Source organism: Helicoverpa zea, chromosome 10 (genome assembly GCF_022581195.2).
Source record: "Helicoverpa zea isolate HzStark_Cry1AcR chromosome 10, ilHelZeax1.1, whole genome shotgun sequence".
Classification (NCBI taxonomy): Eukaryota; Metazoa; Arthropoda; class Insecta; order Lepidoptera; family Noctuidae; genus Helicoverpa; species Helicoverpa zea.
The window spans coordinates 3,337,723-3,365,512 of NC_061461.1; the positions used below are offsets into that span (position 1 = coordinate 3,337,723).

Here is a 27,790-nt window from a genome sequence, read left to right on the forward strand (position 1 = left end):
TGGATTTCGTGATAACAGTGAAGTAAAGAACCTATTCTAACCATTCCCACTACTGGGCAAATGGCTCAGGCTTTGTTAAGTGACTATCTATGGAGAACATTTGAACCGGTTTTTCTCGGGACCTCTGGGACCGATTTCAAAAATATTTGGATTTCGTGTTCAGAGTGCAATATGGAACCAGCTGAAACTACTCCCACTGCTGGGCAAACTTTGAGCCCACACCCTTTTTTTTTTTTTTATCGACGTAAAATCATCAAATGACCCCTCCCGCTGTGGCTTAGCAGCGGTGAGGGAGTGTCAGACTTTTACTGACTAAAATCGTCGTGTTCCGTCATAGGCCTTTTATGTACCAGGGCCGCGGTATCTCTTTCGAACAACCCGCAGCCCCGGCAGGCCTTGGCCCTGCTGGGCCCCGCTGGGGTTGAGCCCACACCCTGGCATTGTCCTTTAGAAGATTAAATCTTCTAAATAGACACCACCAGTAACCAATCCTAAGGATTGCTTGCTATGTATTCTGCACAAACCCCTCCTGATTGATTACAGTCTGGCTGTTTTTTTAGTGCAGTTTACTATCAGCTATTATTAATTAGTCAGTTCATTCAATGGTACAAATCGCTCTACAATCGCTTAAAAACCGCTAGCTGTCAACTGCACTCATGCCGCGGTGGCACTATGATGATGATGATTATGTCCTAGTCGATTTATCGGCTACGGCGGCTGTTTTGGTAGGTATAAAGAAATCTGATTCTACATATTTTGATATTTGACAAAGGACAATGCCAGGGTCTGGGCTCAAAGTTTGCCCAGCAGTGGGAGTAGTTCCAGCTAGTTCCATAGTGCACTCTGAACACGAAATCCAAATATTTTGGAAATCGGTCCCAGAGGTCCCGAGAAAAACCGGTTCTAATGTTAAACTTGAACAGTCACTTTATGAAGCCCAAGCCATTTGCCCAGAAGTGGGAATGGTTAGAATAGGTTTTTTACTTCACTATTAACACGAAATCTAAATATTTTGGAAATCGGTCCCAGAGGTCCCGAGAAAAACCGGTTCTAATGTTAAACTTGAACAGTCACCTTATAAAGCCCAAGCCATTTGCCCAGTAGTGGGAATGGTTAGAATAGGTTCTTTTCTTCACTGTTAATACGAAATCCAAATATTTTGGAAATCGGTCCCAGAGGTCCCGAGAAAAACCGGTTCAAATGTTCTCCATAGATAGTCACATAGCAAAGCCTGAGCCATTTGCCCAGCAGTGAAAGTGGTCGAAATAGGTTTGTTGAGTCACATACTCAATACCATCGCGCCGGGTGGAGCCACCGGCGACTGCACGAGCGACGAGCGCCGGCTGCCCCGCGCGCCCTTCACGGCAGTCAGCTGTTGCACCGCTCCGAGCACGGCTGCGCTTACGCATTTTCTTATTTTCCGTCGCGTTTAATATTGTAACAGTCATTTATTTTATTATACCATTTATACAGTCCACCAAGTTTAATTTATCATCCGAATCATCTAATACAATCATCGCACTGAGCTATCGTCGCGTACAGGTTCTTTACTGCACTGTTAACACGAAATCCAAAGATTTTGGAAATCGGTCCCAGAGGTCTTGAGAAAAACTGGTTCTAATGTCAAACTTGAAGAGTCACTTTATAAAGCCCAAGCCATTTGCCCAGTAGTGAGAATGGTTAGAATAGGTTCTTGACTTCACTGTTAATACGAAATCCAAATATTTTGGAAATCGGTCCCAGAGGTCCCGAGAAAAACCAGTTCTAATGTTCAACTTGAACAGTCACTTTACAAAGCCCAAGCCATTTGCCCAGTAGTGGGAATGGTTAAAATCGGTTCTTTACTTCACTCTTAAGACGGAATCCAAATATTTTTGAAATCGGTCCCAGAGGTCTCGAGAAAATATAAATATCCGGTTCTAATGTTAGCCAGCCATTGTTAGCAAGCCATTTTAAGCAGCCACAAACCTAACAACCTCTTTTCTTGAAATAACATTCAGATAGTTAGTGGTTTCACTGTTAGGATAAAAAAAAAACCGGCCAAGTGCGAGTCGGACTCGTGCACGAAGGGTTCCGTAAATTACAGTTAAATCAACCTATCTCAAAAACTATAAGAGATACTTTGATCAAACCAAAAATCGTTGAAAGAGTTAATTAGCATGCATCACCTCTATTTTTTTTAGAATTTTATACCCCGTAGTTATAAAAATAGAGGGGGGGGGACATACTTTTTACGACTTTGAGAGCTGATATCTCAAAAACCGTTCACTTTAAGAAAAATGTTTTTTAGAAAACTTTATATCATTTTAAAAGACCTTTCCATTGATACCCCACACGGGTATGTACATCGAAAAAAAAAGTTTCATCCCTCAGTTACATGTATGGGGGGCCCCACCCCCAATTCTTTTTTTTACTATTTAGTGTCATATTTTTGTAGCGGTTCATACAACACATATTCCCATCAAATTTCATCACTGTAGTACTTATAGTTTCCGAGTAAATCGGCTGTGACAGACGGACAGACGGACAGACGGACAGACGGACATGACGAAACTATAAGGGTTCCATTTTTGCCATTTTGGCTACGGAACCCTAAAAAAACAGAAATAGACGTTTAAAGGCAACTGCAGTTGTTTCTCTTGCTTTTCAGTCTCTATCTACCACAATCAGTCCTAAGTTCGTGTAGCGTCATGCAATTAATATCTGTAATGGCAATGAAAAAATCTTATCAAGACGAATAAAATAAGCTCGAACACGAGGTAGTAAATAGATACCGTTGAGGAGTTCCCTCGTCTCACTGTCGTCTCCATCGTCAGGTCAGGTCTTAACATCCACTGTTTAGTAGTGTCGGAGACATATACCCGAATGACAAGTTTTTATTCGATATGTGCTTACAATTTCCGAGAGTTCCCTATTGTTTTAAGGTTTCTATCACCAGACCCTGGACCGAATAACAAAGGAACCATTTGGAAAGTAAATCCTTTCAAACAATAAAATGATTGTTTAAATCGGTTGGTAAACGACGACGGAGTTATGCACGTACTTACGTAAAAAGAATACAAACGAACTGAGACACTCCTCCATTTTTTGAAGTCGGTAAAAAAAATTCTCGTTCAATACCTATTTCTATCATCTTATCGTATTTGTCGATTAATATTATAATGCATTTCAATTAAGGTAATAAAAGTGGAATATATAATAGTTGGTTCGTAAGCATAATATTTTTCGTAATATTGAATAAGATTCAAACCGGTTTTTCTCAGCACTCCTGGGATAGATTTCGAAATATTTCGGTCTGGGACTTATTATACGCCTATGGAACATAATACACTATGCAGTTACTGTGGGCAACTCTTGAGCCCAACTTCCATACAAAGAATAGCATTGTCCTTTTTGTGACCATAGGAAATTCATTAGCGTTTTTATCTGGTGGCATTTTACTAATGACCTATATCTTTCCACTACAGTTGATATGAATAATAGCTTATATTTATGTACAAATTACGTACTTGATATTAGCGTATTATTCAGTTCAGTCATACAGCATTGGTACAGTAAAATGGGAGAGTCAATAGCAGAAGCGCTGTTTTTCCTTGTGGGTTGCTTTGTGTCATTATTGAGCGTTATTGCATTGTGGACGACTTGGTGGATCTTGCCGAGATGGCGAACATTAGACAACTATGTCAGTGTCAACCATGTCACGATGGGCACACTACACTTGTTCATATATGGGTTCCTGTCTGACGGTAGTATCCTGTACGTGCTACCCACCAGCTTTATCTTTCTGCTAACTATGGCTTGGTCATTAGCATCATCTTTTATCTCGTATTTTAGGCTGGTGCTGCTCTATAATGGTAAAGTAAGCAATGATAAACTGATCATCACAATGTTTGTGTGCGGATTGACCATCGGCGTTAAAGCAATAAATGTGACGACTTCTATTCTTTTACGCTTAGATTTCGATGATGCGGCACCTTTAGGATTATCTCCTTTGTTCTTTATATTATTTCTTAAAGTAGCATTGTTTATAAGTGTAATAGTTTCTGTAATGTCGTGTTTCAAAAGAAGTATATCTAAAAGAAAATTTGGTCATGTAGTGGCGCTAGTCGGAGTTGCGTTATTGTGTGATGCTGGAACGTTACTATGGGCATTCACGCGTTTATTTTTTGGTGCAAACACACTGGACCCGTTTTTCTATAACAGGCTGATACCTCAGGCCGCGTTCGTCATGTTTAGTCCTTCGTCGCGTGCACATTGGAGGTGGTACTTCAGAAGACGCAGACGTCTGAACACCTCTGTGTAGATACACTCACGCATGCAGCTTTAAAATACATATAATGTTACAAATAATTGCATACTACTACGACTAAACTTTCCATACAATTCTGCGATCCTATTTTGTAAATAATGGAAAACTCATGTTGTACCTACTTTTCGTTTACATTTGTTAGGAATAACTCGAGCATTACCTACAATATAGGTACCTACTATTATAGAAATTGTACGTAGGTACTTCTATAAGTTAATATCCAACCTGTTATTAATCAGAAACTCGTTTCATACTTGATTTGAAGTCTTGTTGTGAATAAATGTTTGTTTAACTACAGTTATTTTTATTTCATCTATCAAATATTTGGAAAAACAAGTAATGACCTCGATCTTACAAACACTACACCTTTTTAGCTTTAATATTTTTTTCAGAATCTATATCCAACTAAGTAATGATGGTTTATCCGTACCTAATAATAGTTATATTTTCAAAACAAACAGTTGATAAGTAAATCAAGCTTTATTTCGCTGTTTTCTTGTATTTATCGGAGCAACTGCCGCACCGGAGCATACCTATAATTCCAACAGTCTGAAAACCTGATGACACCGTGTCCTAGAATAGTTTCTAATCAATTCCGACTTTTTAGTTAATTGTTTACATTTTCAATTGAATTTGACAATCAACTGAAGTTCCAAGTAATTCCAATTCCAGTAATTTGTTATTCAAAATGCGTGCTGTTAGTTGGCTGTAGACTGTATACAATAGGCATGATGACAAATTTTTAAATTCCTTTGTATGATGTAGGTATACGTCTATTTTATATGAAAAATTATTAATTTTAAGAAAATGCGAAGATTTTTTATCAAATAATTGCATTTTTCTCTGTCCACTTTGAATCCGGCGCGAAAACGCTTGTCAGTGTCATGGTGTCACTTGTGACGTCACGACTGAAATTACAAGACGCAAGTAAACAACGCTGAGTGCAATAATTAAGTTTTTTGTGTTATTAAATATGAATTCGAAAGGGCATAGGTGTTGTGGGGTCACTGGGGGACCAAGTAAGAACTCATCCAAAACAACTCCTGATAAGTTATTTGTGTACGTTCCTCACAATAAAAAAACTTGCAAGGCGATATTCAAAAGCAATATTGCCCAGGGTACAACTTTATTTTTGTGAAGATCACTTTGATGTAAGTTATTACGTAGTTCTCTAGATTCTAGCATAGTTTATAATGTAAATAACTATTTCGCGGTTAGGTTTCATCTCTCATTGTTTTTTAATTAAACTAGTATACTTACATGGAAGTTTTAACATTTCTAAATTCAGCTGAACAAAAATCTTTATTTGATGCCAAAAACTTTCCCAGCATTATGATATCAATTCTAGGCAAATTAGCGCTGTTTGCCTTGATAAATCCGGGCTCCATAACTCGTGTTATAAACAATTAATTAATTAAAAACAAAGATCGCAGTGGAAGTTCACAATAACGAAATGTGACGTTCGCGCGCTTTCGCGCGAGTTGTTTTGAGAAATGACGTCACGAGCTCTGATTGGTGTTCAAGATATCATGGCGGATTGCCTTATTTCGGTAATTTTATTTTATAAAAATACATATTAATCACATTATTAATAAAGAAAACAATGCGCGTTTTATATTCCAAGCTTCAAGTTTAATTTAATAAATATATTATTTTAATGATTTTTGATTACTGTCATCATGCCTATTGGTGCGACGCATTAACTGCGCGTGTAGGTATATAATAGGGCTCCGATAGCCGATGTTTATCATGGTAGTCGGGCTAGACTGCGTTGTTTGAAACCGTGTTATGGATCAATAATTACTCTTTTTAAGGATTAACCAACTATTTTGTATCAGGAAATCAAAATAACTAAGCTCAAATCAGCAGATAATATATTTTTATTTTAAACGCAATATCCGATTTAATTCTTTGGTTTTGAAACTTCTTTGAAGTTTTTCTCCGTGGAAGTGTAAAGTCCGTGGTCTGTACAAGTTCGCAGTAGCAGAGAATCATATGTTAGGTTACATATCTACCTATTTATTTTACAGATAAAACACATAGGTAGGTACATATACAAGTAAAACAGATTTTATCATAATTCCTCCACCGTAAGGGTCATTTTGATCGTCAGAATACTCGATTATTTTTAAGAACCAGAAGCAGGTTTATTTAACAAGGAAATAACAAGAAATAGTTTTAACATGAAAATCAACTACGATTGAACAAAAATATTCCAAAGCGCGGCAAAATCGTATTCCCGTCATTGTGACATGTCTTGTCACAATGACGTTCGAAAATGGAATCCTCCAAGCAGAGATACACGACTGAATGGTGGGGTGTCGATGGTCGCTCGTCTCTGCTGCCCTTTATGTAACCACTGGCAGCTAACAATATTTTCTATACTCTTTGCAGAGTTCGCCGCCGCCGCTAAGTCCGCAGGGTCGCACGGATGACTCGAACGCGATCGTGTCCATCATCGAGTCGGCGGAGGAGTTTGTCTACATCTCGGTTATGGAGTACGAGCCTATGTGTACCTTCACGCATAAGCTGTCGTAAGTATTTACTTATAGACTTCTTCACCTTCACAAAGACATCGCTCGTTTTCGAATTAGAATAAAACCCATGTTTGCAGTTTTGGGTACCTCTTTAATATAAGTAGTATAAATAAAAACACTTACTTCGCAGATTTTGGCCTAAAATAGACGACGCGATCCGCAAGGCGGCTCTAGAGAACAAAGTGAAGGTAAAGCTACTGATCAGCTGGTGGAAACACTCGGCGCCCTCAGAGGACTACTTCCTCCGCTCACTCACCGACCTGTCGCAGGCTTACCCCAGAGTTGATCTACAAGTGGTAAGTGACTATATTACCTAAAATAATACGATACTTGAAACCTCAGTTAGGGTATCTACTTGAAACTCCAGTGGGACCCACTAGGGCCAAAGCCTGCTGGGGCTGCAGGATTGTTCGAGTTACCGCGGTGGATGGGTTTCAGTCAGTAAGAGTCTGACACCAACTCCCTCCCTCTGCACCCACAGCGGGAGGAGTCATCTGACGATTTCCCACCAAAAAATGGGTATTTGTTTTTTTATTATTGTATGGCATCAAAGCATAGCCAGGTACATCCACAAACGAACCTTCCGAACAATGTCAGGTTTCGGCCCAATCAACTTTTAAAACTAAATTCTCACGGACATAAAGTTCTTTACTACAACGAATATAACGAAATTGAAGATGATGTTAATGAGTATGGTGAAAACGAATAAAACTATTCAATTACTGTATATTTTTTGTTTAATTTACTCTGTAAAAATAACCTCCAATTTACAATGTCTGAATAATTTGGTTTTGAGAAGTTCAATGCAAAAGTGGAAAACATAGAAAAGCTTCTGACATTAAACTACACAAAAAACTGTAAGAATTTTCACTGTCCATGAAATATTTTTATTGAGCCTAAGTTACTATGGACGTCTGATATTGTTCTTTAGTAGGCACAGTCAAAAAAAGAAACACGTAGATCATTGTGACGTATTAGGATGCGCAAGCGCAGATATAACGAAATGTTCCTACACACCTTTCATCATGTAAATATTTAAAATGATTTATTCTACAGTTGCATATTGCAAATAAATATTATATTTTTCTAACTTTTTAATCTTTTTATAATCACAGAAACGCTTCGTAGTCCCATCAACACCAGAACAAGACAAGATTCCTTTCGGGCGAGTGAACCACAATAAATACATGGTGACTGACCGTACTGCATACATTGGCACATCCAACTGGTCCGGAGATTACTTCATAAGTACCGCCGGCGTCGCCTTCGTATTCCAAGACCAGACTCATGATGGAAGCTTCCAGAATCTTACGAGAGACATAAGGAAAGATCTTCAAGAAGTCTTCGAAAGAGACTGGAACTCTCCCTACGCGGTCCCCTTAAGACGGTTATAGCGTACGATGCTATATTAAATTATGTCAAAATATCTTCCTTCCTTGTTGTTTAAAGTGTGTCGTTTTTTAATGTTTGTTAGGTATACCTACGTACTTTAGAGCGTTCTTAAGATTTTTTTAGTTGGGTTTGTATCGTGATTTCAGTCGGTTTCCAAAAAAAAAATTCGTAATTATGAAGATTTTTTTTTTCGTTAAAAATAATTGTTAAGTAAATGTGAACTTGGTTCTTATGTCTCGATCTTAACCAAATCTCAAACAATTCTCGATTGTTTCCCAGCTTGTTGTAATTATCATTTTGTCCTCAGTAGCAATTTATCAGTACATTAAAAAAAAATGAAACTTAGGTGTAAGATATTCAAGTATTAATAAAATTAAATTTGGATATAGTGTGACTGTGCCTTCGTAGTTCGAGAGACGAATATATGAAATCTTCGAGTGTATGTCAAAGTAGATTTTTATATCTTTTTAGATTTACATTTACTGTATTACACTAAGAAAATGTATTTCAGAAGCGGGTAGCATAGTATTATGTAATCCATACATTCGCATGTAAATAAGTGTACGATTCAATAGTCAAATGTATATTAAAATCAATAAAAATATACCTATATAAAATTGGCAACGTTCGTAACAATAAGCAAACGAAATCACTGTGATTCTATTTTAATGTAAAAGGTACGAAATGAACAAGTCAAAAAAATGAATCGCATTTAACAAGCATTGTTAAATGCGATTCATTTTAAACCTTACGAAAAATGCTAGAGCATCTCTTTTTAAATATTTGACGTATTAGGATTATAATAATGTGCTTTAAAATCCTTTTGTGAAAGCACTAAACGTGTGTACAAGTACTTCGAGTAAACTATCTTTATCTATCGACTTTAAAATTAATGCAATTAATCGAACCTTTCTAAAATTGTGTAATCCTTAAAATCCAATAAATGTAATAAAATGTACTTACCCTCGGCGTTACAGATCAAATATTTCGCCAAATATTTTTAAGACTAATGATTATGTTGAAAAAATACTTCAGTAGGTAAAGTAGGTTGCAATAGATTTATTATACATATCAATTCTATGTAGCAAATCCTACTTATAATGTATTTGAAATATTCAATCGAATTATTATTGTATTTTTGAAATTTTAATCAGCTATCGATGTTGTCAATAAATATATTTAAAGACTTGAATACTTCATTTATGAAGGATCTAATATTATTTCCATTGGCTATTTAAACTAATATGTATTAATAAAGCAATAGATTATATTATGTTCAATGATAAAACGCGTGATCGATGCTGAATAACTAAAGATGGGTTTAAAAAATAAAAAGTTATTACTTTCAGTTGTTTTTCTTTCATTCTCACCACTACTACAAAATTGTTGGTTGACCTACATTGAAAGAAGATTTGGCAATTTATCCCGTTACGGGTAGGAGCTAGAGAAAAACCGCAAGAAAACGGCTAGTTTCGTATATTTCTATAGAATGTTCTTAACATCAGTAAATACACTGGAAACATTACCATTTTACAATACTCAGTAATGTTGAGAAATAAAGTATTTTTATTAGAAAAAAAAACATTACAATTCAGAAACCACTGCATTGACGTCGTTGCTGAGGCACTATAAAAATATAATCTGAGTCAATGCAAAATGTTTACTATCAATTTTTATAGTATTAACTATTTTACTTATATCTAGTAGAAGAAAATAATGTCAACAATGTAAACTAAAATAACCACTCATGTCAATTTATTTAGGAAATAATCGAAATAAAAACTGCATCAAAAATATTTACAATAAAATATCGCTAACCTTACAATCCAATGTTGCTGAAAAAGTATTTTATGTAACTATGTAACATTTCTTCGCGGTAAATAGGTCTGTATTTTTAAATAAATAAATGAATACAATTCTAGAAAAATCATGTCGAGTGGTGCGCACTGAAAATGTCAAACTTACACCACCAACATATAACATTTTAATTTCTATCCAATTGAATTTTAAAGTATCATATTGTCAGTACATGCCTATGAATTCAGACGGCGACAAAAAAACTGTTTTACACGACAAATCAATATATTCACACTAAATGAGAATAATAATATTATTTATTGGTTATGCAACTACTCCTGCGTCCTACAACACCTGCGTTTTAAGTTTTAAACATAAAAACGTAACATTTTAACACGTAATTCGAAATTAACAATATCGTGGAGTAATTGCAATATTTTAACAGTTAGGTGGCGCACGTAGCATTAATAAACAGACATGAAGGTAAATCAAAACTTTTATAATTTCTTACAAAATCAGGCATTTCCTTCTACGGCGTAATAAGAGCACTTTAGTGACACTTTATCGCGCTGTCCGTTGACTTCTTGTATGCAAACGGAACGCGGATTCATTTAACTACTTTTAGGACCGAATTTTCAATCATCACTTAACTTCTATCTGAATAATAAATATAGCGGTATGACATATTTTCTATACAAAAGCTGTCACATATTCTATTGTTTGACAGATAAAAGTGAATTGTAAAATCGGTCTTTAGAAATGCAAATTACTTACAAAAGACATCATTTATTTACCAACATGTCTGTACTCTGTGGTCAGAAACGTTTTCGAATTCAACATATGTCAAATAACATAAGTAAACAAAATTTAAGCATGTGTAGCGCTGTCTTCGACGAAATCTCTCGCCTCCTCTTGTGTGACACACTCGACATGCGACACTTTGTTCCGGAACTTAACTCCGTAGAACTTGTGAGCATGTTCCAACAGCTCAGGTCGGAAAGTCGTCGTGATGAACTGGGCCGAACTGGATAACTCGTGGATCATGTTTGCTATCGCCTTACGATGTTGCGCATCTAAAGCCTGTGGAATTTGTAGTGTTAGGAATAGCATTTGGGAAATACAATTTTATGGCATAAAACGATTTGAATAAAATGTTGTACAGTTCTTCTTTTCTTTACTTAAATTGTTTTGAGGAAGACAAGTTGTTATACAGTTAGAGAGAAATTTAATTTCGCGAGGTATGAATAGAAAAAATATCATAAACCGACTTTAAATAAATAAGTTCTCTATTAAATGTGACTATTTTCAAACGGTTTCTATGGTTTTATCTCTTATAAACCTATAGCAACATTCTTAGGCAATAAAAAACACGCATTCACAATTAAAACCCAATATAAAGCTAGCATATAACCTAACTTCAACTCACCTGATCGATTTCATCGAACAAGTAGAATGGGGCAGGATCACACTTCTGTATGGCGAAGATGAGTGCTAAAGCGACCAGCGACTTCTGTCCGCCGGACAACTGGTTCATTTCCCTCATGTCGCCCTCGCCGCCAGTGAACGATACCTTTATACCGACGCCCGCGAATGGGTCGGCTTTTACACGCTGTGAATAAAGTACAGTATGTATATAAAAATACAGTAGGTTTGTCCTTGAGTCAAGTACCAGGTTACAGTAAAATTTTGAGTCAGTTTTTCAGTCATCACATCTAGAAAGAAAGAAAAACCATTTATTTTACACACATGACGCAGAAAACAAACACACAAATACAAACAAATAAATCTAGGGACAAAACAAACAGTAAAACAAAAAAATAAAGCGCTGCAGCTGCGTCACTTATGCGTGAAAAAGGGGCAGCGCTCAGCATAAATGCTGTGTCACGCACACGCAGGCACGAGACAAACAGCGCTGGTTTTCAGCGCTGACCATCTCAGAAAAGACAAATGCTACGAGTCAAAAATTTTGCATAGGAGTTCCTTAATCCATTTAGATTGTAAGCGCACGCTAAGAAGCAGGATTTTACAAAATGTATACCCACCAGACCTTTTATCGATTAGCTATACTTGTCGAAATGGGTTACTAGAAACTTCACCATAGGCAAAATGTATGAAAAAAAAACACTACTGTGCATGCACAAGGCGTTAAATTACTGACTCGACACAAGCAAAGTTATTTGACGGGAACAATAATGACGTAAATAGTACACTTACGTCAGTGGAAGCCTCTTGTCCGTCCTCATTGGCCGCTCTCATGATGAGGCTGCCTCTGCCTTGAGGAACCAGTTTCTTGAACACCTCAGTGAAGTACTTGCATACTTGCTTGAATGTAAACTGTATGGCTTCTAACTTCCTGTGTTCTAATGTTTCGATGAGCTCGCGGATTTTCTCTCCTCTGTCGAATAGAGTATTTTATTACAATGTTTATTAACGAAATAGTTTTACAATATTTTAAGTTGCAATATTATACAGAAATTCTACAGACTGTCTAGAAAGATTATTGCAACTAAAATGTAGTAAAATTATATGTAACACATTTCATAATGCTTTGAGTTAAGTAACAACGACTTTCCTAACTGAATCTAACAAATGCTTTGTTATGATAACATGACTTAAAACCAGAAACATTACTCGGATATCAAAATCATCAATGCGAATGTGATCATTCACATCAAAGTAATTATACATATAACACTAGTGCAGTTCATTCAACAGTTCACAAAAGTTAGAGAAATTCGTTCAAATGGAATAATTGGATAACTGACACGAACTACAAATCTAAATAAATCTGTGTCAAGATTAATAGCTATTAACAATGGGGTGAAGTTTAACAACATAGGTTTTAGAACAACATATATATAACGTAGCACGCATTGTTTCACGCACAGACGATTTCCTAGAGAAATAATAGTATGTACATTTATATACTAGTACTGATTGGCAGTGTTTCTGCGAACAATGATCGGGGACTATGGAACGTTTGGGAAGAACTAATCGGCACAACTCAAGAAACATACGTTCCTGAAGATGCAAGACTTAACATATCTCAATTAGCGAAGAAATATAGATACCCTCTCGAAGAACATACGGTGCAGACACAAGATGGATACATTTTAAATTTCCATAGACTGAACCGCCAGAAAAGAGAAGAAAGGTCAGTTGTGTTTCTAATGCACGGTATTGTCGAAAGTTCTGATTGCTGGTTGCTAATGGGACCTAAGAAGGCGTTGGCCTATGTGCTCGCAGATCAAGGCTTCGACGTGTGGATGGGCAACGCGAGAGGAAACAAATACTCTCTAGCGCACGCGTCTATGAACTCTACGCAGTCAGCGTTTTGGGACTTTTCATGGGAAGAAATCGCTTTGTACGACCTGCCAGCAATGATCGACTATATCCTCAATAGGACAAAACAAGATAGCTTGTACTACGTGGGACATTCGCAAGGAACAACAGTCGGCTATGTATTGGGTTCAATGAAGCCCGAATACAATAGTAAAATGAAACTTATGTTCTCACTGGCTCCTGAAGCGTGGATGGGTCACGTTCAAAGTCATTTATTGAGATTTTTTTCACCCGCTCAAAATGTACTGGAGTTAATACTATCGGATTTTAACACTATTATGACAGGGTCGGATTTCTTCAACAAAATATCGGGTATTGTTTGCTCTATTATGCCAGTGAATTGTGACAATGTTTTGTACTCGTTATCAGGGTATGAGACGAAGATAAATGAGACGTTTTTGTCGGTTATATTAGGGCACAGTCCTACTGGTTCATCGATACGTCAGTTCTCACATTACGGACAATTGGTACACTCGGAGCGATTCTGTCGATATGATTATGACGTCGTAGAGAATTTACGCAGATATGAGTCATTAACCCCGCCAGATTACGATCTAAGTAAAGTAACAGTGCCTGTAATTTTATTTTACAGTTGCAAAGACTGGTTATCGGACCCGAAGGATGTTGACATCCTTAAAAGCAACCTGCCAAATGTCGACGAGATAATTTACTTGAACGATTTTACACATTTAGACTATCTTTACGCTGAAGAGGCAGTTGTTATTATTTATAGAAAAATTATCGAACTAATTGATAAGTTCGAAAACGTTCTCAATGTTAAAGCCATCGGAAGTCGGATGGAAAATACTCCAAACAGCGTTTTGGCTCCATATGGTCCAAAAAAATTACGATTTCAAAAAAATATATAGGTAAAAATAATTATACATATTTGTAAAGTTCTGGTTGTTTGAATCAGATTTATAATGTATATTAAATGTAGAACGTCTTTTTTTAATTGTTTTTATACCAATCAACTGATAGCAACGTATGGCGATTGTATATTCATAGTTTCAGAAAATAATATTGTTTATATTAATATATTAATATTGTTCAATAGAAATAAAAAGATAACTGTAACATTTACACACATTTTATAGACGTGATGTATTTGAGTTTGTAACAGTTCTAGGGGATAATCTTCACATGTACCGAACCAATTTTACAAATTATTTTAATAAAAGAAGAGATTTCTTTAGAAATAAGCATTACCTTTGTAAATTCTTTCTTTCCTGTCATCTTTCTTTATTATGTGTGTGTACAAAAAAATGAAAATAAATAAATAATAGAAAGTACATAAATTGTGAGTGTTAAATATTTCATTCTGGTATAGAAAGTATAAATCAAACGGCTAGAATGTAAAAAATAAAACTCACCCAATGTCAAGTTCCTCTTTCCTCTTGTATAGTTTTTCCTTCTGTTCAGAGAAGCTAATGAATTGATCCAAGGCTTTCTTGTTCACGTGGTTATATTTTTTCAGATGTTGGTTAGCTTTCTCGAGCTCTTTGAATAGCTGCAAAAAAAATATAATGTAAGAAACTATTTACAATACATATAAAAAACTATCCTAGTAAAACAAAAAATAAACTAAAAAGCATAAAAAAATTCGTCCCCATCGTTGTCGACTGGGAGCGTACCCAAGAGGCTGGCAGCATTACCTTGTTGGATCGCCATTGTAAATATCTATGTAAATCTGAGGGCATAAAGTATTCATAATGTCAAGAAATGCAAGGTACTTATGGCTAAATAAAAGCCGTAAACAATGAATAAACAACGCTTAGCGCGTTCCGTACGTGGATGGGTGGGCCTCTATGTAATGAAAATTTCTTCAGGCACCTGACTTGCAAGTAGTAACCCGGGTAGTCAGAACCCAGAAAATCTGACAACCAGTCTCACCAAATGGTATCGTGTTGCCATGGCAACTGGGTTGAGGAGGATGGACAGTTATCACTGCATATAAAAACTAATAATCAGCTGCATGTTATTACTTTAAGCTCAGGATTAAGGACAAAATTCACCAACAACATAAACATAATCCGTCGTACCACATAAACTTTTAAACGTCTGTTGAATACCTGTCTAAACAAAATGACAGATTATGACGTTGAAATAAGGTCTGTTTTGTAGCCACATTTTTTTAGACATGTGTTCAACAGATGTTTAAGTTTTTGTAGTAAGGCGGAATTACGTAGAATTAAGCAGAAGAACGGATATTTAATTTGCCGGTATACTTGGGCTTACGAGTCTAAAGTTATCTGTTACCTGTTTGAGCGACATCTTCTGATACTTGGCATGCAGCTCGGGCGCGTTGGGCAGAGTCCCGAGCGCAGCGATCTTGTCGAGAGATTCTTGTATTTTCTCCTGTAGCAACACCTCTTTGGACGCCATCTTCTCTAAGCCTTTGGCGTCTTCCTCCATTTTGTCTTGTGCTTCTTTTTCCTGTTATATAAAGATTATTAGAGTAAATTATTGCCTTTTGGATATGGACATGACTCTAAGGTCGGGAAGTTAACTTTTTACCAGTTTTTTTTTCATCAAACAATCTCTCTTTCGCTATACACTGGACAAAACCAAGATTTCCAAGGAAGTAAAAATAATACGATATTTTTATTCATACTTGACCTTTCATACAGATTTTAAAGATAAAGTAGAAAAAATCGAATCGAAACATAAAACAATATTAATTTACGACAAAATGCCGACAAAAATACTGTAGGAGGCAAATCTGGAGTATAGCATTTTTCATATTGTAAATACTGATTATGCAGGGATACTGATTGTAAATACTGTTTACGCGCACAAAATGAGCACTAAATCATCATACCTTATTTCTCCACTTATCAAGCTCCAACTTCAAGGCTTTCTCATTCTTTACAGCGGCTTGTACTTTCCTCTCGACTTCTTCCAACTCCTTGTTAATCTGCTTGATTCTCTTCTCGGTGGCGGCGAGATCCGCCTTGCTGTTCGCGAGACGACGCTTGCGATCTTCCACCGAGATCTCTTGTAGAGCTTGAACCAACTCATCTTTACGACTGGATATTGAGAAAAGCAAAGTTTATGAATAATAGTGGGGATAATTAGAAAAATAACAAGGTCTAAGGAAGACCATTATTATGGATTATTCTATAGGTATGTTATTAAATATACAACGTTATTTTTTGTTTATGTGAAACCTGATACACCTATCTAGTATTTTTATGTAAAGAATCTATGTACGAAATTTCAAAACCGTATCATGAAAAATCACAAAGTGATAAGCTTGTTAAGTTACGGGACTGTCCGTAAAAATACATAATCACCACAAAACGCACACATGCCGCGCAACGCGATAGCACTGTGCGCTCGCGCCCGCTATGAACTCGCCGTGACCGCCGTTGTGCGAGAATAAATACCTATGTGTGGTGTCCAACATTCAAAGTTTTTTAGATAATTTTGGGAAAAAATATAACATGGTGTAAAAACTATTGGAATCGATTCAGTTACTGATTCTGAACAAACTATATTCAGGTTTCGCACAAACAAAAAATAACGTTGTATAAATGTTAATTCGAATAATCGGTTTTAAGAACATAGATCGTGAACACAAAAAGTCGCGGCGATGGGTTTTCTCTCATGGTGTTATAAATGTTATTTTTCACGAAAGCAGGTGAGTCATATCAACTTTGACTTTGGATGCATTAGTTGGGGAGTAGTGGTCGTCTCGCCAAATCAATGGAATTGCATCAAAGTTTTTCAGTTTCAATCATATTGTGAAGCGATAATAATAAATAGACTCGTCTATTACGTTGAAACCGATGGGAATAGCTAAATAGTTAAATAATACAACTTACCGAATCAAGTTATTAGTGAGCAGATTCTCCAGCTTGTTCTTGGTGGCTTCGAGATTCATCCTGGCGCTGAAGGCTTCCTTGTTCTCCTGCGTGAGGCGACGGATGGCGTCGTTGAGCTCGTCCACTTTGCCTTGGTCGGCAGTCGATAGTTGTTCCATTAGTTCCTGTTGAGTGAGGGATGTTTTAAGTAGGAATACACATGGTGAGGTATTGTATTTAAATACTTATTTTAAACTCTTAACAAAGAAAAACGACTTATAAAAACACTAAAAAGCGACAAAAAACTGTTAGGTGCCATTGGTCTAGAAGTTGGTGTCTAGAGAATGCAGCTATATAAGTTAATTTCGTCACCAACTCCTAGATATCTCCTGGAAAAGAACTAACCTCTCAATTATCAGTGGGTTCCATTTCAGGTCAGCCAAGCACCAATGCAATTTATCTAAGTTTATATGTATTTTCTTATATCTTGGACACCAATGACTGTATTCATCATAAGAAAATTGCTTTTATTTTTACTTTTAAACGCTATTTACCTGATGCAACTCGGACTCCAGCCCCTCCTTGGTGGCCTGCATGGCCTCGAGGCTGGAGCGGCACTGCGCCAGCGACCGCTCCTTGGGCCCGCGGAAACGCTCGATCGATGCCAACTCTTCTTTCATCAGGCGTATGTCGGCCTTTACTTTGTCGAATATATCCCTGTGGACGAATTTTATATTGTGAATAAATGGGACTTTGGAGAAAGGTATATCTATAGGTCTATTATACATTTATTACTGCATGGTAGGTGGAACTATTAGCAGAGAATAAAAGATTCTCTTTAAAAAGGGTTTTTTTTTTGTTCACTTTGTCAAAAAAGAGCATGCTATTGTATCATTTATGTCATCAAATAGCAATGAATTGTCAACGTATTTGAGTCTTGATTTGAATTCACTGAAAATTAAGAAATAATTCAAGAATCTCTCTAGTATGTCTCTGAACACTTCAATGGGTTACCTTTCAATATCTCTCTAATCTTTTTTATTTTACTCACTTAGCCTTCCCCTGTTTAGTCTCAGTCCTCTGCATCTCAGACACAATAGAGTTAATACTAGTTTCCGTCTTATTGAGCTCTTGTCTGAGTGTGCTCAACTCCTGCTCAAGTGTAGTTATCTGCTCCATGAGCTCAGACCGAGTCTTCTGCATCTCTAGACGAGAACGCGACTGGTTGAAGTAACCACCGGTCAGAGAGCCCTTTGATGATACCTGTGAACAAAATGAAAGTTAATAATAATGCCTTGTTAGAGAAATGATTGTAATATTTTATGAATTGGGCTGGGTGGCTAGTTTTTTTGTTTTGGTAAATGGAGCCTTGTTTCGGATGGCACAATAAACTGTAAATCCCGGCTATCATTTGAACATCTTTGGCAATCGTTACGAGTAGCCAGACAGAAGCCAGAAAGTCTGACAATCAGTCTTATCTAGGGTATTGGGTTGCCTGAGTAACTGGGTTGAGGAGGTCAGATAGGAAATTGTAACTTGTAAAACACTGGTAATCAGCTGCATAATCAGACTGAAAGCCGACCTCAACATATTTAGGAAAAGGCTAGACAGAACCTTACCTGATCTCCCTCCAAAGTAACGCAATCGAGATGGAACTGTTTGCCGAGCTCTGTGGCACACTCCAAGTTCCTGCAGATGAGAGTCTTGCCGAAGATATACTTCATTGCTTTGGCGTATTTAGCGTCGTATTTCAGCTTTTGTACCATGGCTATGGCGTTCTGAAATATACATATAATAGAAAAAAGTATGTAAAAATTTATGTCAGGATAGAAGATTGGAATAATATTATTCTAATAACCTAGACTCAAGTAAGGCCTCATAACCGCATTGTTTCTTAAAAAACAATTCATAGGAAACAGTTGTTCTAAGAAATTGGACTTTTATGTTGTTATTGGGTGAACTTGGGCCTATATAAGCATTGATAGCTTGTAGTTTAGTTGAAGTTTTTATAGGCCTATTTTGAATTAATATATATACATGAATTTAAGTTATTCTGAATGAATCATCATGTCTAAGGAAATAAAGCTGTTTATTAACAAAATATAACACAAGCTCTCCAAGAAAACATTTTAAAATATGTCTTCAATATCAACGAAAATATCCAAAAATATAATAAAATGGTGAAAACTCACGTTATCATTAGGATAAACCATATCTCTAACTTGCAGTCGGTTGAGAGGCATGAACGTCACCTCTCCCGGCAGGCTCTGTCGGTTCATCTCTTTCAGAATCTTTGTGCCCACTGTGTCTGATTCCACTATGTGGTGGAATAATCTGTTACCGGCTGTTACCTGGGAAATTAGAAATTATTGTTAAAAATATTGAATTTATTCTAGTAATATTATAAATGCAAAAGTTTGTAAGGCCCAAAGTCATCGGTTTATCGGCAACACACATCAGTTTCCTCGAAACAACTGTTTACTGTGAACATTCAAGTTTTAAAGTAAACAGTTGTGTAAAGAAAAAAGTTTATACTGATCGCGAATTTGGACCTTAGTCTTTCGGCTAAAACAGCAGTAGTATATCTTATACATATATCAATTGTCCCGAAGGAACTACTCCACACTCATTTAGGATTGTTAGACTATATGATCATCATCATATCAGCTAATTGTAGTCCACTGCTGAACGTAAGCCTTCCCCAAGGAACGCCAACCATCTCGTTGATTCAGGGTTCCTTTCACATTTACAATTAAAGTATCTTGCAAAGGGGTGTAACATTTAAAAAAATAGTATACCTCAACAGCAGTATAAATAGTCTTGTCACAGGTGAAGTTCTCAATGACGGGTCCATAGTACTGCGTGGCGATCTTGGCCCACTCGCCACCGCGTTCTTGGAATGTCTCTAACACTTTGCGTACACTGTCTCTGCCATTTAAGATAGGCTGTAAAGGAAAGTTGTAGTTATTTATTAGATTTTGATTAGACTCCAAAACTGTTAACTGACTTGAAAAACTCTTTTACAGTCAGGAATCTACACTATTCCCAAATGTCGGTCCTGCTTGTGATCTCTCTCCGGTGGTGTCGGATTGCCGTCCCATCGGGCCATGAGAGTGAAGGAATAGTGAGTGCACCTGTGTCCAAGCAAATGCTCGTGCACTATAATATGTCCTGCGTAGTTGGCTGATCTCCTTACAAGAGAACAGCCGCCGTAGCCGATAATCGGCTAGGATGACATCATCATCATCATCTACATATACATAGTTTACCTACTATCAGGGAACGAGAAGTTCCCCCAGGATATAGATCAAACCGTGAGAATTAAAAAAAAAAGTATGTTCATGGTATCTCAATTAATTCGTTATTTTTTTTCGAAATCCAAAACCAACCCACTTTGTTTAGTATTGAGTATCTACAAAACATCAATTTACTTGATCTATTATGAGGGATAGTTATAACCTTACCTTCATAATAGACTATGACGATATGTATGTGAATATTTATTAAAATATCTACACATAGTGACATTTTTGAAAGATAGAGAGATAAATAATGAAGTAATATTTACCTTTCCCGCCATAGAACGCAGTGCTTGATCAGCCTTTGCCAAGTCCTCTTTGAGTGACGACAGATTCTGTGTGAGGGTCGTTTCCTTACGCCATAATTCACTAAAAATATTAATTTGTCATAAAAATATTAATTTGTATTAAAACTTTCATTTTCAAGAATGAAATTCTTAGTTTCCTCCGAAAGTTCTTACGAGTTAAATGAAACCTGATAAGCTTTTTAGTGTAAAACACAAAGTATTTCCGATTACATTTGAATTGTATGAACTTTCCGAGTTACAACAAACACATCAAAAATAACTTTGAGGTGTATTATTACCGCGAATTATAACATCACGCCTTATATGTAATTTTAACTCAGGTAAAATATAAAATAAAAACATCTCATATTTGAATTTCTCGCAAAAAAGTTAAAATTTAAATACATACTTCCTAGCACTCTGTTCCTGGTCCTTCCTCTTCTTACACTCGTAGTACTGTTTATTATGTTCGTCAATAGCGACTCTCTGCCTCTCCATCTCTTTTGTAGTCTCTTCTATTCTTTTCTCTAGCTCAGTCAATTTTGTTGCGTCACGTCGCAAGTCGTCACGGAGTTTAGTTTCGTGGTCCTTCTTGTCTTTTATTTGCTTGCTTAGTGATCTGGGAAAAGGGTATTAGATGATCAAATTAATATGAATGCAAAATGAACATAAGATTAAACTTTTTGAGGACTTCATCATCGTCAACTGTCTTGACTATCTGATCCATCATAAAACTTATTTTATAAAACTGGTAAAAATGAGATGGAATATGAATCACGCCATCAAAGTGTTCAATATTTAGAAGTAAATAATTGGAGATTACAAATAAAAAGTCATGTTTTATATGTTTATATTTTTTGGAATTTGCATGACTCATCATAAGCTTGGCTTAACTTAGCCACAGGCAAACAAAACAAATCAATAAAGTGCTACATTGCCTATAGAACTCAAAAAACAATGACACAACAAGGCAACAAAAAAAATATAAACCTCCTTTTTTGGAAAATCGGTTCAAAAGACAAAATATTAATTTAACACATACTTAAGCTCCTTCTCGATCCATCTATCCCTGTCCTGTTTGGAAGTGAACTGCGTCCCTCGTCCCTGCTTAGCGTACAGCTCCTGCCGCTTCTGCTGGTTGAGAGCTAACGCGCGAGTACACTCCTCCTCACGCGACTTCATCTCTTCGTATTTGGGCTTCAGCTCTTCGAGTTCACGTTCCTTCTCAGCTATTTGTTGGCGGAGACGTTCGAGTTCGCCTTCTGCTCTTTCCTGGAATTGTAATATGTATGTTTGATGTTTTTTGTGAGAGAATAATTTTAGGGTAAAAATGTGTACGGCGCTACTAAAACGCAGGGTAAAACATAGAATAGGTTAAAAAATTATTGGCCAATCGCCTGTGCATATTTAAATAATATTATCCTACTTACATTATAAATGTGAAAGTTTGTGAGAATGTATTGGATGTATGTTTGTTATTCAATCACGCAAAAACGGCTGGACCGATTTGATTGAAATTTGGTACGTAGATAGGTGATACCCTGGATTAACATATAGGCTACTTTTTATCAACACACCACGCGGGCGAAGCCGCTGGCGGAAGCTAGTTTTTCTATATTTTAATCATACATTTTTAGTAATATGAGTTCCCACTCAAAAATAATATGATTTAAATATGGGCTTTAAGTATTGCTCTTCAAATACATTTAATTGACTTCTATACGTTGTAGATAAGATTATTCTTATTTAACTGCTTTTTGGGCCGGCTAGTGAATCGTATACAAGTATTATAAATTTATTATTATTTTGTTTGTTATGTCTCTACCAGACCTCGGGACTACAGAGTCCCGGATTTTTGGGAGGCGAACGTGGGGCCGAAGCCAACACGCTGAAGCCCTTTTGAGACAACTTTAATTAAATGGTGACACAAAGCCGACGATTATCCCTGTATACACTATAGAAATGTACCCAAGGACAATCCCCGGTTCTGGGCTAAACTATTGCTAACTGTGGATGAAAACTACTTGGGCTATTGTGATGGGATGCTAATGGACTAGGAATGGGGAAACTACGGGAACTATGGCACCTGCCGATGACAATGTATTAAATACATGTAAAAATGGCAGGTGGAGACTCGCCACCTCACTTACTGGGCCCCCGGGAATCAGTCGCTAAATCGCAACAAGGGGGCAACAGGTACATGAGCGGCTGAGGGGTGAGGATACCTCGGCGGACTTTAAACGCAGATCACGCGCTCCCTGTGGGTCCAGCATCACCGGCCCACTCGCCACTTACCACGAGGCACCTACCCTCCGAGTGGGCTACTAACCCTGCTCTAGCGACTCCACTCTGACCGGCCGATGAAGGCAAGCCAAGAGGCGGGAGACCTATCCCCCGTCATGCTTCACTCCGGCAAGCCGGAGATGGGGGACAGTATACTCTCCCTGGAGCACTCGGATATATAGCCCCGCGGGGTCGCTACTCCCCGTCATCCGCCTCAGATGCCCTGCGGGGCTTTATTTTGTTTGTTATTATTATTTATTATTTTGCTCACCTTAGACTTATTATCACCATCAACATCATCAGACAAGTCCTTAATACCGAGCTCCAGCTTGGTCTTCTCTCTGAGCAGCTGTTGTTGTTCAGTAGACAGAATGTCTTTCTCCTCACGGGCAGCTGCTACGTCTTTGCGAGCTTCTTTTAGCTTCCTAAAGTAAAAAAAAAAAAAAATGGATCGTAATCCCTTATGCATATTTTGTACACTGGCGGACTCAACGCCTTGGGCTTTTTCTCCCAGTCTACCTTTATGTGGTGGAGAAATCACAGTGGACTTTAATTAAAACGGCAACAGTTGTGATGTAACAATTTGAAAATGACAGTTATTTAGTTTAGAGTATAGTTTAGTTATTGTCAAACTTTTTGCTGCCACGAAACACTGCGCGATATGTTTTACGGGGATAATACTAATTAGATATACATATGTCATCCGAATAAGAACAAGTGTTACCTGTTAGCTTCCCTGACATGCTCCTGCGCCTCTCTGACCATGTCAGCATAATGTTGTTGTTCCTTGCCACTGTTGGAGCGCATCTTTTCCAGCTAAAAATATACAAAGGACATTGTATATAGACCAATCTTGCCTAATATTAGACGGTAATTATGCGCTCGATATTTCGTGAAGTAAATTATTATCGATAAAATAAAAAAAAAAACTAAAATTCTACTTTAAATGTTATTTGACATCAAAACTTTTTAACCAAGTTCAAAACAGGAGAGTGAGGCTGAACAGATTATAATGCAGTTTTCAGGATATTTAGCGTTTGAAAGTTTTAGGTATATTATTGAAGTCAGTTTAAGTTTTTTGTAATAAAAGTTTATTTCATATCATGGCAAGAATAGTTAATTTGAATCAAGTGACCATGACTCATTTTGTTAGTAACAATTTTTACTTCATTACTATGTTAGTAAATTACAACACAAAGCATCCTAACCTAAGATAACTGCCTGTATCGAATCACCACTGCAGGTCTATCACCGAAGTGGAAAGTCTGCAGCAGTGATTCATATACAGGCAGTTGAGTGTACTCGCTATACAGCGCAGTAAGGTGTCGGGGCTGTCCCGCACACGGCGCAGCAGGGACGCGCATGTTTTCCTCATTGTTGCGTAGAAGCAGTCAATGCGAGCTTCAGCAAACATCCCTGATGCGCTGCAGAAGCGAGGCAGCCCCATTAAGACCCGGAACGCGTTATTGTATTGTACTCGAATGGCGCTGTACGATTTCTGAGTAAATGATGCCCACAGGCTGCATGTGTAGAAGGAGGTACAACAAGCACGGAATAAAGTTTGCTTCACAGCTACGTTGCAATGAGCAAACCTGCGAACAATCATATTAGCTCAAACCGTCAGCGCCCTTCTTTCCCTCTCAATATCTTGATCATCTTTTAAGTTGGACGTCAATATATGGACAAGATATTTAAAATTATAGGTCCTCTGCAGAGCCGTACCATTCAACCTCACAGGAGGTATTGTTTTCAGACATCGACCACCAGCCTCAAAGACCATGACTACGCTTTTCTTTTCATTGTAGACTAATCCGTGATTCTTAACATAGCCTTCACAGATAGCCAGCAATCTTCTGAGACCACAAACTGAGGCACTCAGTAGAGCCATGTCATCGGCATAGCTAATGTTATTGAAACTATCTCTGTTAATGTAGCAACCCTCACGCTTTTTTAAAAAAAGAACTTAATAAAGACTGGTATTATGACCTTACCTCCTCCAACTTCCTCTTATTCTCCCTGTGTTCAGTGTCATGTATAATGAACTCCAACACGCGTCGTGCTCTGTCCCATTTCTGATACTCTTTCAGTTCTTCCTTCTCTTCCTCCAAAGTTTTCAGACGTTCCTCAATAGTTTGCAAGAATTCGTTGATTTTCTCCACCTGAATTTAATACATGTTGTTAAAAAATCATCTTTTAACCTGTCTATCATGGAAACTACTTCACACAAACAGATAAAGCAGCCTATAAGGTTCCATAAGATTTTTTACATTAAGTTGTTCCTGAGTAAGCAAATAAACTCTACAGCTTTATAACACAGATGTTTTGTCTCTAAAATTAAAGTTATTTTATGAATTTGATCATTATAAAACAAAACTTAAAAAAAAAACGAAACTAGCCAACTTTTAAGCAGCATACCCGCATCATAAATTATAAAAATAATGGTTACCTTTCCAACAGTCTCTTTGAGAATGGTAACAGACTCCTCCCTGCGCTCATCATAAACCCTGGTACCAGCTACTTCTCTCAGGAGCTTCAGTCTATGGGAATCGGGCGCTATGGCCATTTGGTTGATCTGAAATAATAAGATAGGTTCTTGTAAGTGTACAAACATTTGTAAAGATAAAGAGGTTACGAATTACCTACGGTTTACTATCATTGCCCAGACAAAAAGTAATTACAAGATAAGGTAAAAGAACAAAAAGTATCCATAGTGAAAGTTAAAGTATCCAATCCAATCTATCCATAGTTTTGTTTTATGTCTAAATTCAATCTCTAGTCACAAATCAATTGATTGATTGCTTAAGAAAATCCACTTTCTCGCGTAACCCACAGACATACATTTCGCATTACAAAGATGATATAAAGTATTAAGAGATTGCTTACCTTTCCCTGTTTGACAATATAGTAAGGATTGGAGTTGGACAGACCAGCACTCTCAAGTAGATTGAGCACCTCTGAACGAGGCACCACTTTCTTGTTCAAGAAGAACTGATCCTTCTTTGATCCAATGACTCGGCGAAGGAATATCTCATCTTTTTCGATCTGAATAAAGAAAACTTGTATTTTAGCCATTGACCAATATGCAATAGGGTTAAAAAAATAGTGCTTCTAATTGGTATCTCTACATTATCAAAAAGTATAAGTTTTTTTTAACAAAACATTCTGATTTCAAATGATATAATGCAATGATGGTTGGAAGTAGGGGCTTGTGATGTCACATTTAAGTATTTGTTATGCAGATTTTACTTGGGGAATAAAAGAAAATATATAGAAATAATTAAAACATTGTTTAAATATATTTTTATCAGACATTAGAAAGTTGTTCTATTTTACTAATTTATTGATTTTAATTCCCGTTCTTTTCACTACTATTTAACATGTGGAACTTAAGAACCTGTTTTAGTTAGATTAAATAAGAAATATGTACAAGTAGCATTGTAAATAGGTGCATAATTTAGAAATTTGCACAGATAGATAGCGCAGTAAACATGGTTTGAAATGTGTTTCTTTCTCAAATACAAAAAATTACACTACTATTTTGGTGTTTTGGTAAGTTATTCCTTTGTGGTAACTAAGCTGTCATGTCATAATTCTGTAAATATGCATGATATGATGGCTGCATTCTTGTTATTATACAGCACAAAAGACTGACATGAGTTTTTACAAAAATACATGCTAAACAAATAAATTGCAACCTACTTTAAACTATTTTATACAATTAGAGAAAAGAAATTGCTAATTGTTTATCTTAAGGTAAATGCATACTCAAATGAAGTACACAGATGTAATGTTACTTACAGGTATCCTATTGTCAGAATTGTCAAAGATGATCTCCACAAAGGCAGAGATGACCCTCGGGCCGGTACCTTCGTGTAGCAGGGCCAGACGCTGCTCTGGACGCAGATGAGAGAACTCATCACTTAGCACAAATTGTATGGCTGAAAAGATAAAGAATTGATCTCAAATACATACACAATACTCATATCTTATCTAGTGTATATGGTTATAGCGTTCTTATAGTACGTTTGACAACAATCAACCTACTTACTGCAACATAAATTCCCCTCAACTTATAGAAAATTAGCATGTTAGAAGTAGATACCAACCATGGAAAAAGTTACTTTTCCCGGATCCATTACGTCCGACGACGACATTGTGTCGTTTGTCGAACGGCTCGACGACAATTTGTTCGCGGTAACTCTTGAAACCCTGGATTATCACCTGTAAACAGACGCACATACAATAGCGTCACTTGTATGTCATCAATTTCTAAATAAACTGGAGAGTGGACGACTATGGTAACCATTTAATTCATAGAAGGGAACTTAGAAGATCATCTTTTACCTGTTTAATATGCATTGTTGCAGTTCTTTAGACTTCAAAACTTTAATTATTGTTTACAGTGATCTCACTGTAACGTTGACCGCCATTTCGAAATGCCAAAATTGACCACAGATTATTATAATATGTAGACATTTTATCAGTGCATTTTACATAGACATAATATAGTAAACAGGACTGCGCACTTTTAATTAAAAAACGAGCCGAGTGAAACAGTTAGTACGGAGGCCGTCTGTCCCTTTCTAATAGGGTGACTATGAGATTAAGCTATGCGAGACCAATCCGAGTTTTATCTTCCGAGCCTTTTCCCAATCATGTTGGGGTCGGCTTCCAGTCTAACCGGATTCAGCTGAGTACCAGTGCTTTACAAGAAGCGACTGCCTATATGACCTCCTCA

At 36.9% G+C, this 27,790-nt stretch overlaps 2 protein-coding genes across 6 annotated transcripts in view; one reads left to right on the top strand and one right to left on the bottom strand.

Annotated features, from left to right (window-relative positions):
- Nucleotides 1-9,586, top strand: part of LOC124633646 (5'-3' exonuclease PLD3-like) — a 54,631-nt gene extending 45,045 nt beyond the window's left edge. For all 5 annotated transcript variants that reach the window (XM_047168932.1, XM_047168935.1, XM_047168936.1 and 2 more), the window contains exons 9-11: nucleotides 6,704-6,843; nucleotides 6,977-7,142; nucleotides 7,962-9,586. In XM_047168932.1, the coding sequence (XP_047024888.1) occupies nucleotides 6,704-6,843; nucleotides 6,977-7,142; nucleotides 7,962-8,240 (585 nt within the window). In that variant the 3' untranslated portion in view covers nucleotides 8,241-9,586. The remainder of the gene's footprint in view (nucleotides 1-6,703; nucleotides 6,844-6,976; nucleotides 7,143-7,961) is intronic.
- A 111-nt stretch (nucleotides 9,587-9,697) lies between these two features.
- Nucleotides 9,698-27,518, bottom strand: LOC124633645 (structural maintenance of chromosomes protein 3). Its single transcript, XM_047168931.1, has 23 exons — nucleotides 27,397-27,518; nucleotides 27,159-27,273; nucleotides 26,851-26,990; nucleotides 25,936-26,094; nucleotides 25,499-25,624; nucleotides 25,044-25,211; nucleotides 23,777-23,868; nucleotides 23,324-23,477; nucleotides 21,812-22,041; nucleotides 21,179-21,388; nucleotides 20,752-20,851; nucleotides 19,982-20,128; nucleotides 19,376-19,534; nucleotides 18,803-18,961; nucleotides 18,235-18,446; nucleotides 17,738-17,900; nucleotides 17,205-17,368; nucleotides 16,199-16,406; nucleotides 15,637-15,813; nucleotides 14,751-14,887; nucleotides 12,250-12,430; nucleotides 11,462-11,644; nucleotides 9,698-11,115 (listed from the first exon to the last, which is right to left on the bottom strand). The coding sequence occupies exons 1-23, from the start codon at nucleotides 27,409-27,411 to the stop codon at nucleotides 10,903-10,905; spliced, it is 3,612 nt and encodes a 1,203-aa protein (XP_047024887.1). The 5' UTR covers nucleotides 27,412-27,518; the 3' UTR covers nucleotides 9,698-10,902.
- Between the last annotated feature and the right edge of the window lie 272 nt (nucleotides 27,519-27,790).

What these genes read in the sequence shown, in the direction of transcription:
- LOC124633645 (XM_047168931.1), bottom strand. An exon ending in ATGGTGATAATAAGTCTAAG is followed by an intron (nt 22,042 to 23,323) that starts GTGAGCAAAATA and finishes TTACAATTCCAG; the next exon opens with GAAAGAGCAGAAGGCGAACT. An exon ending in TGTTCGATGAAATCGATCAG is followed by an intron (nt 11,116 to 11,461) that starts GTGAGTTGAAGT and finishes CAAATTCCACAG; the next exon opens with GCTTTAGATGCGCAACATCG.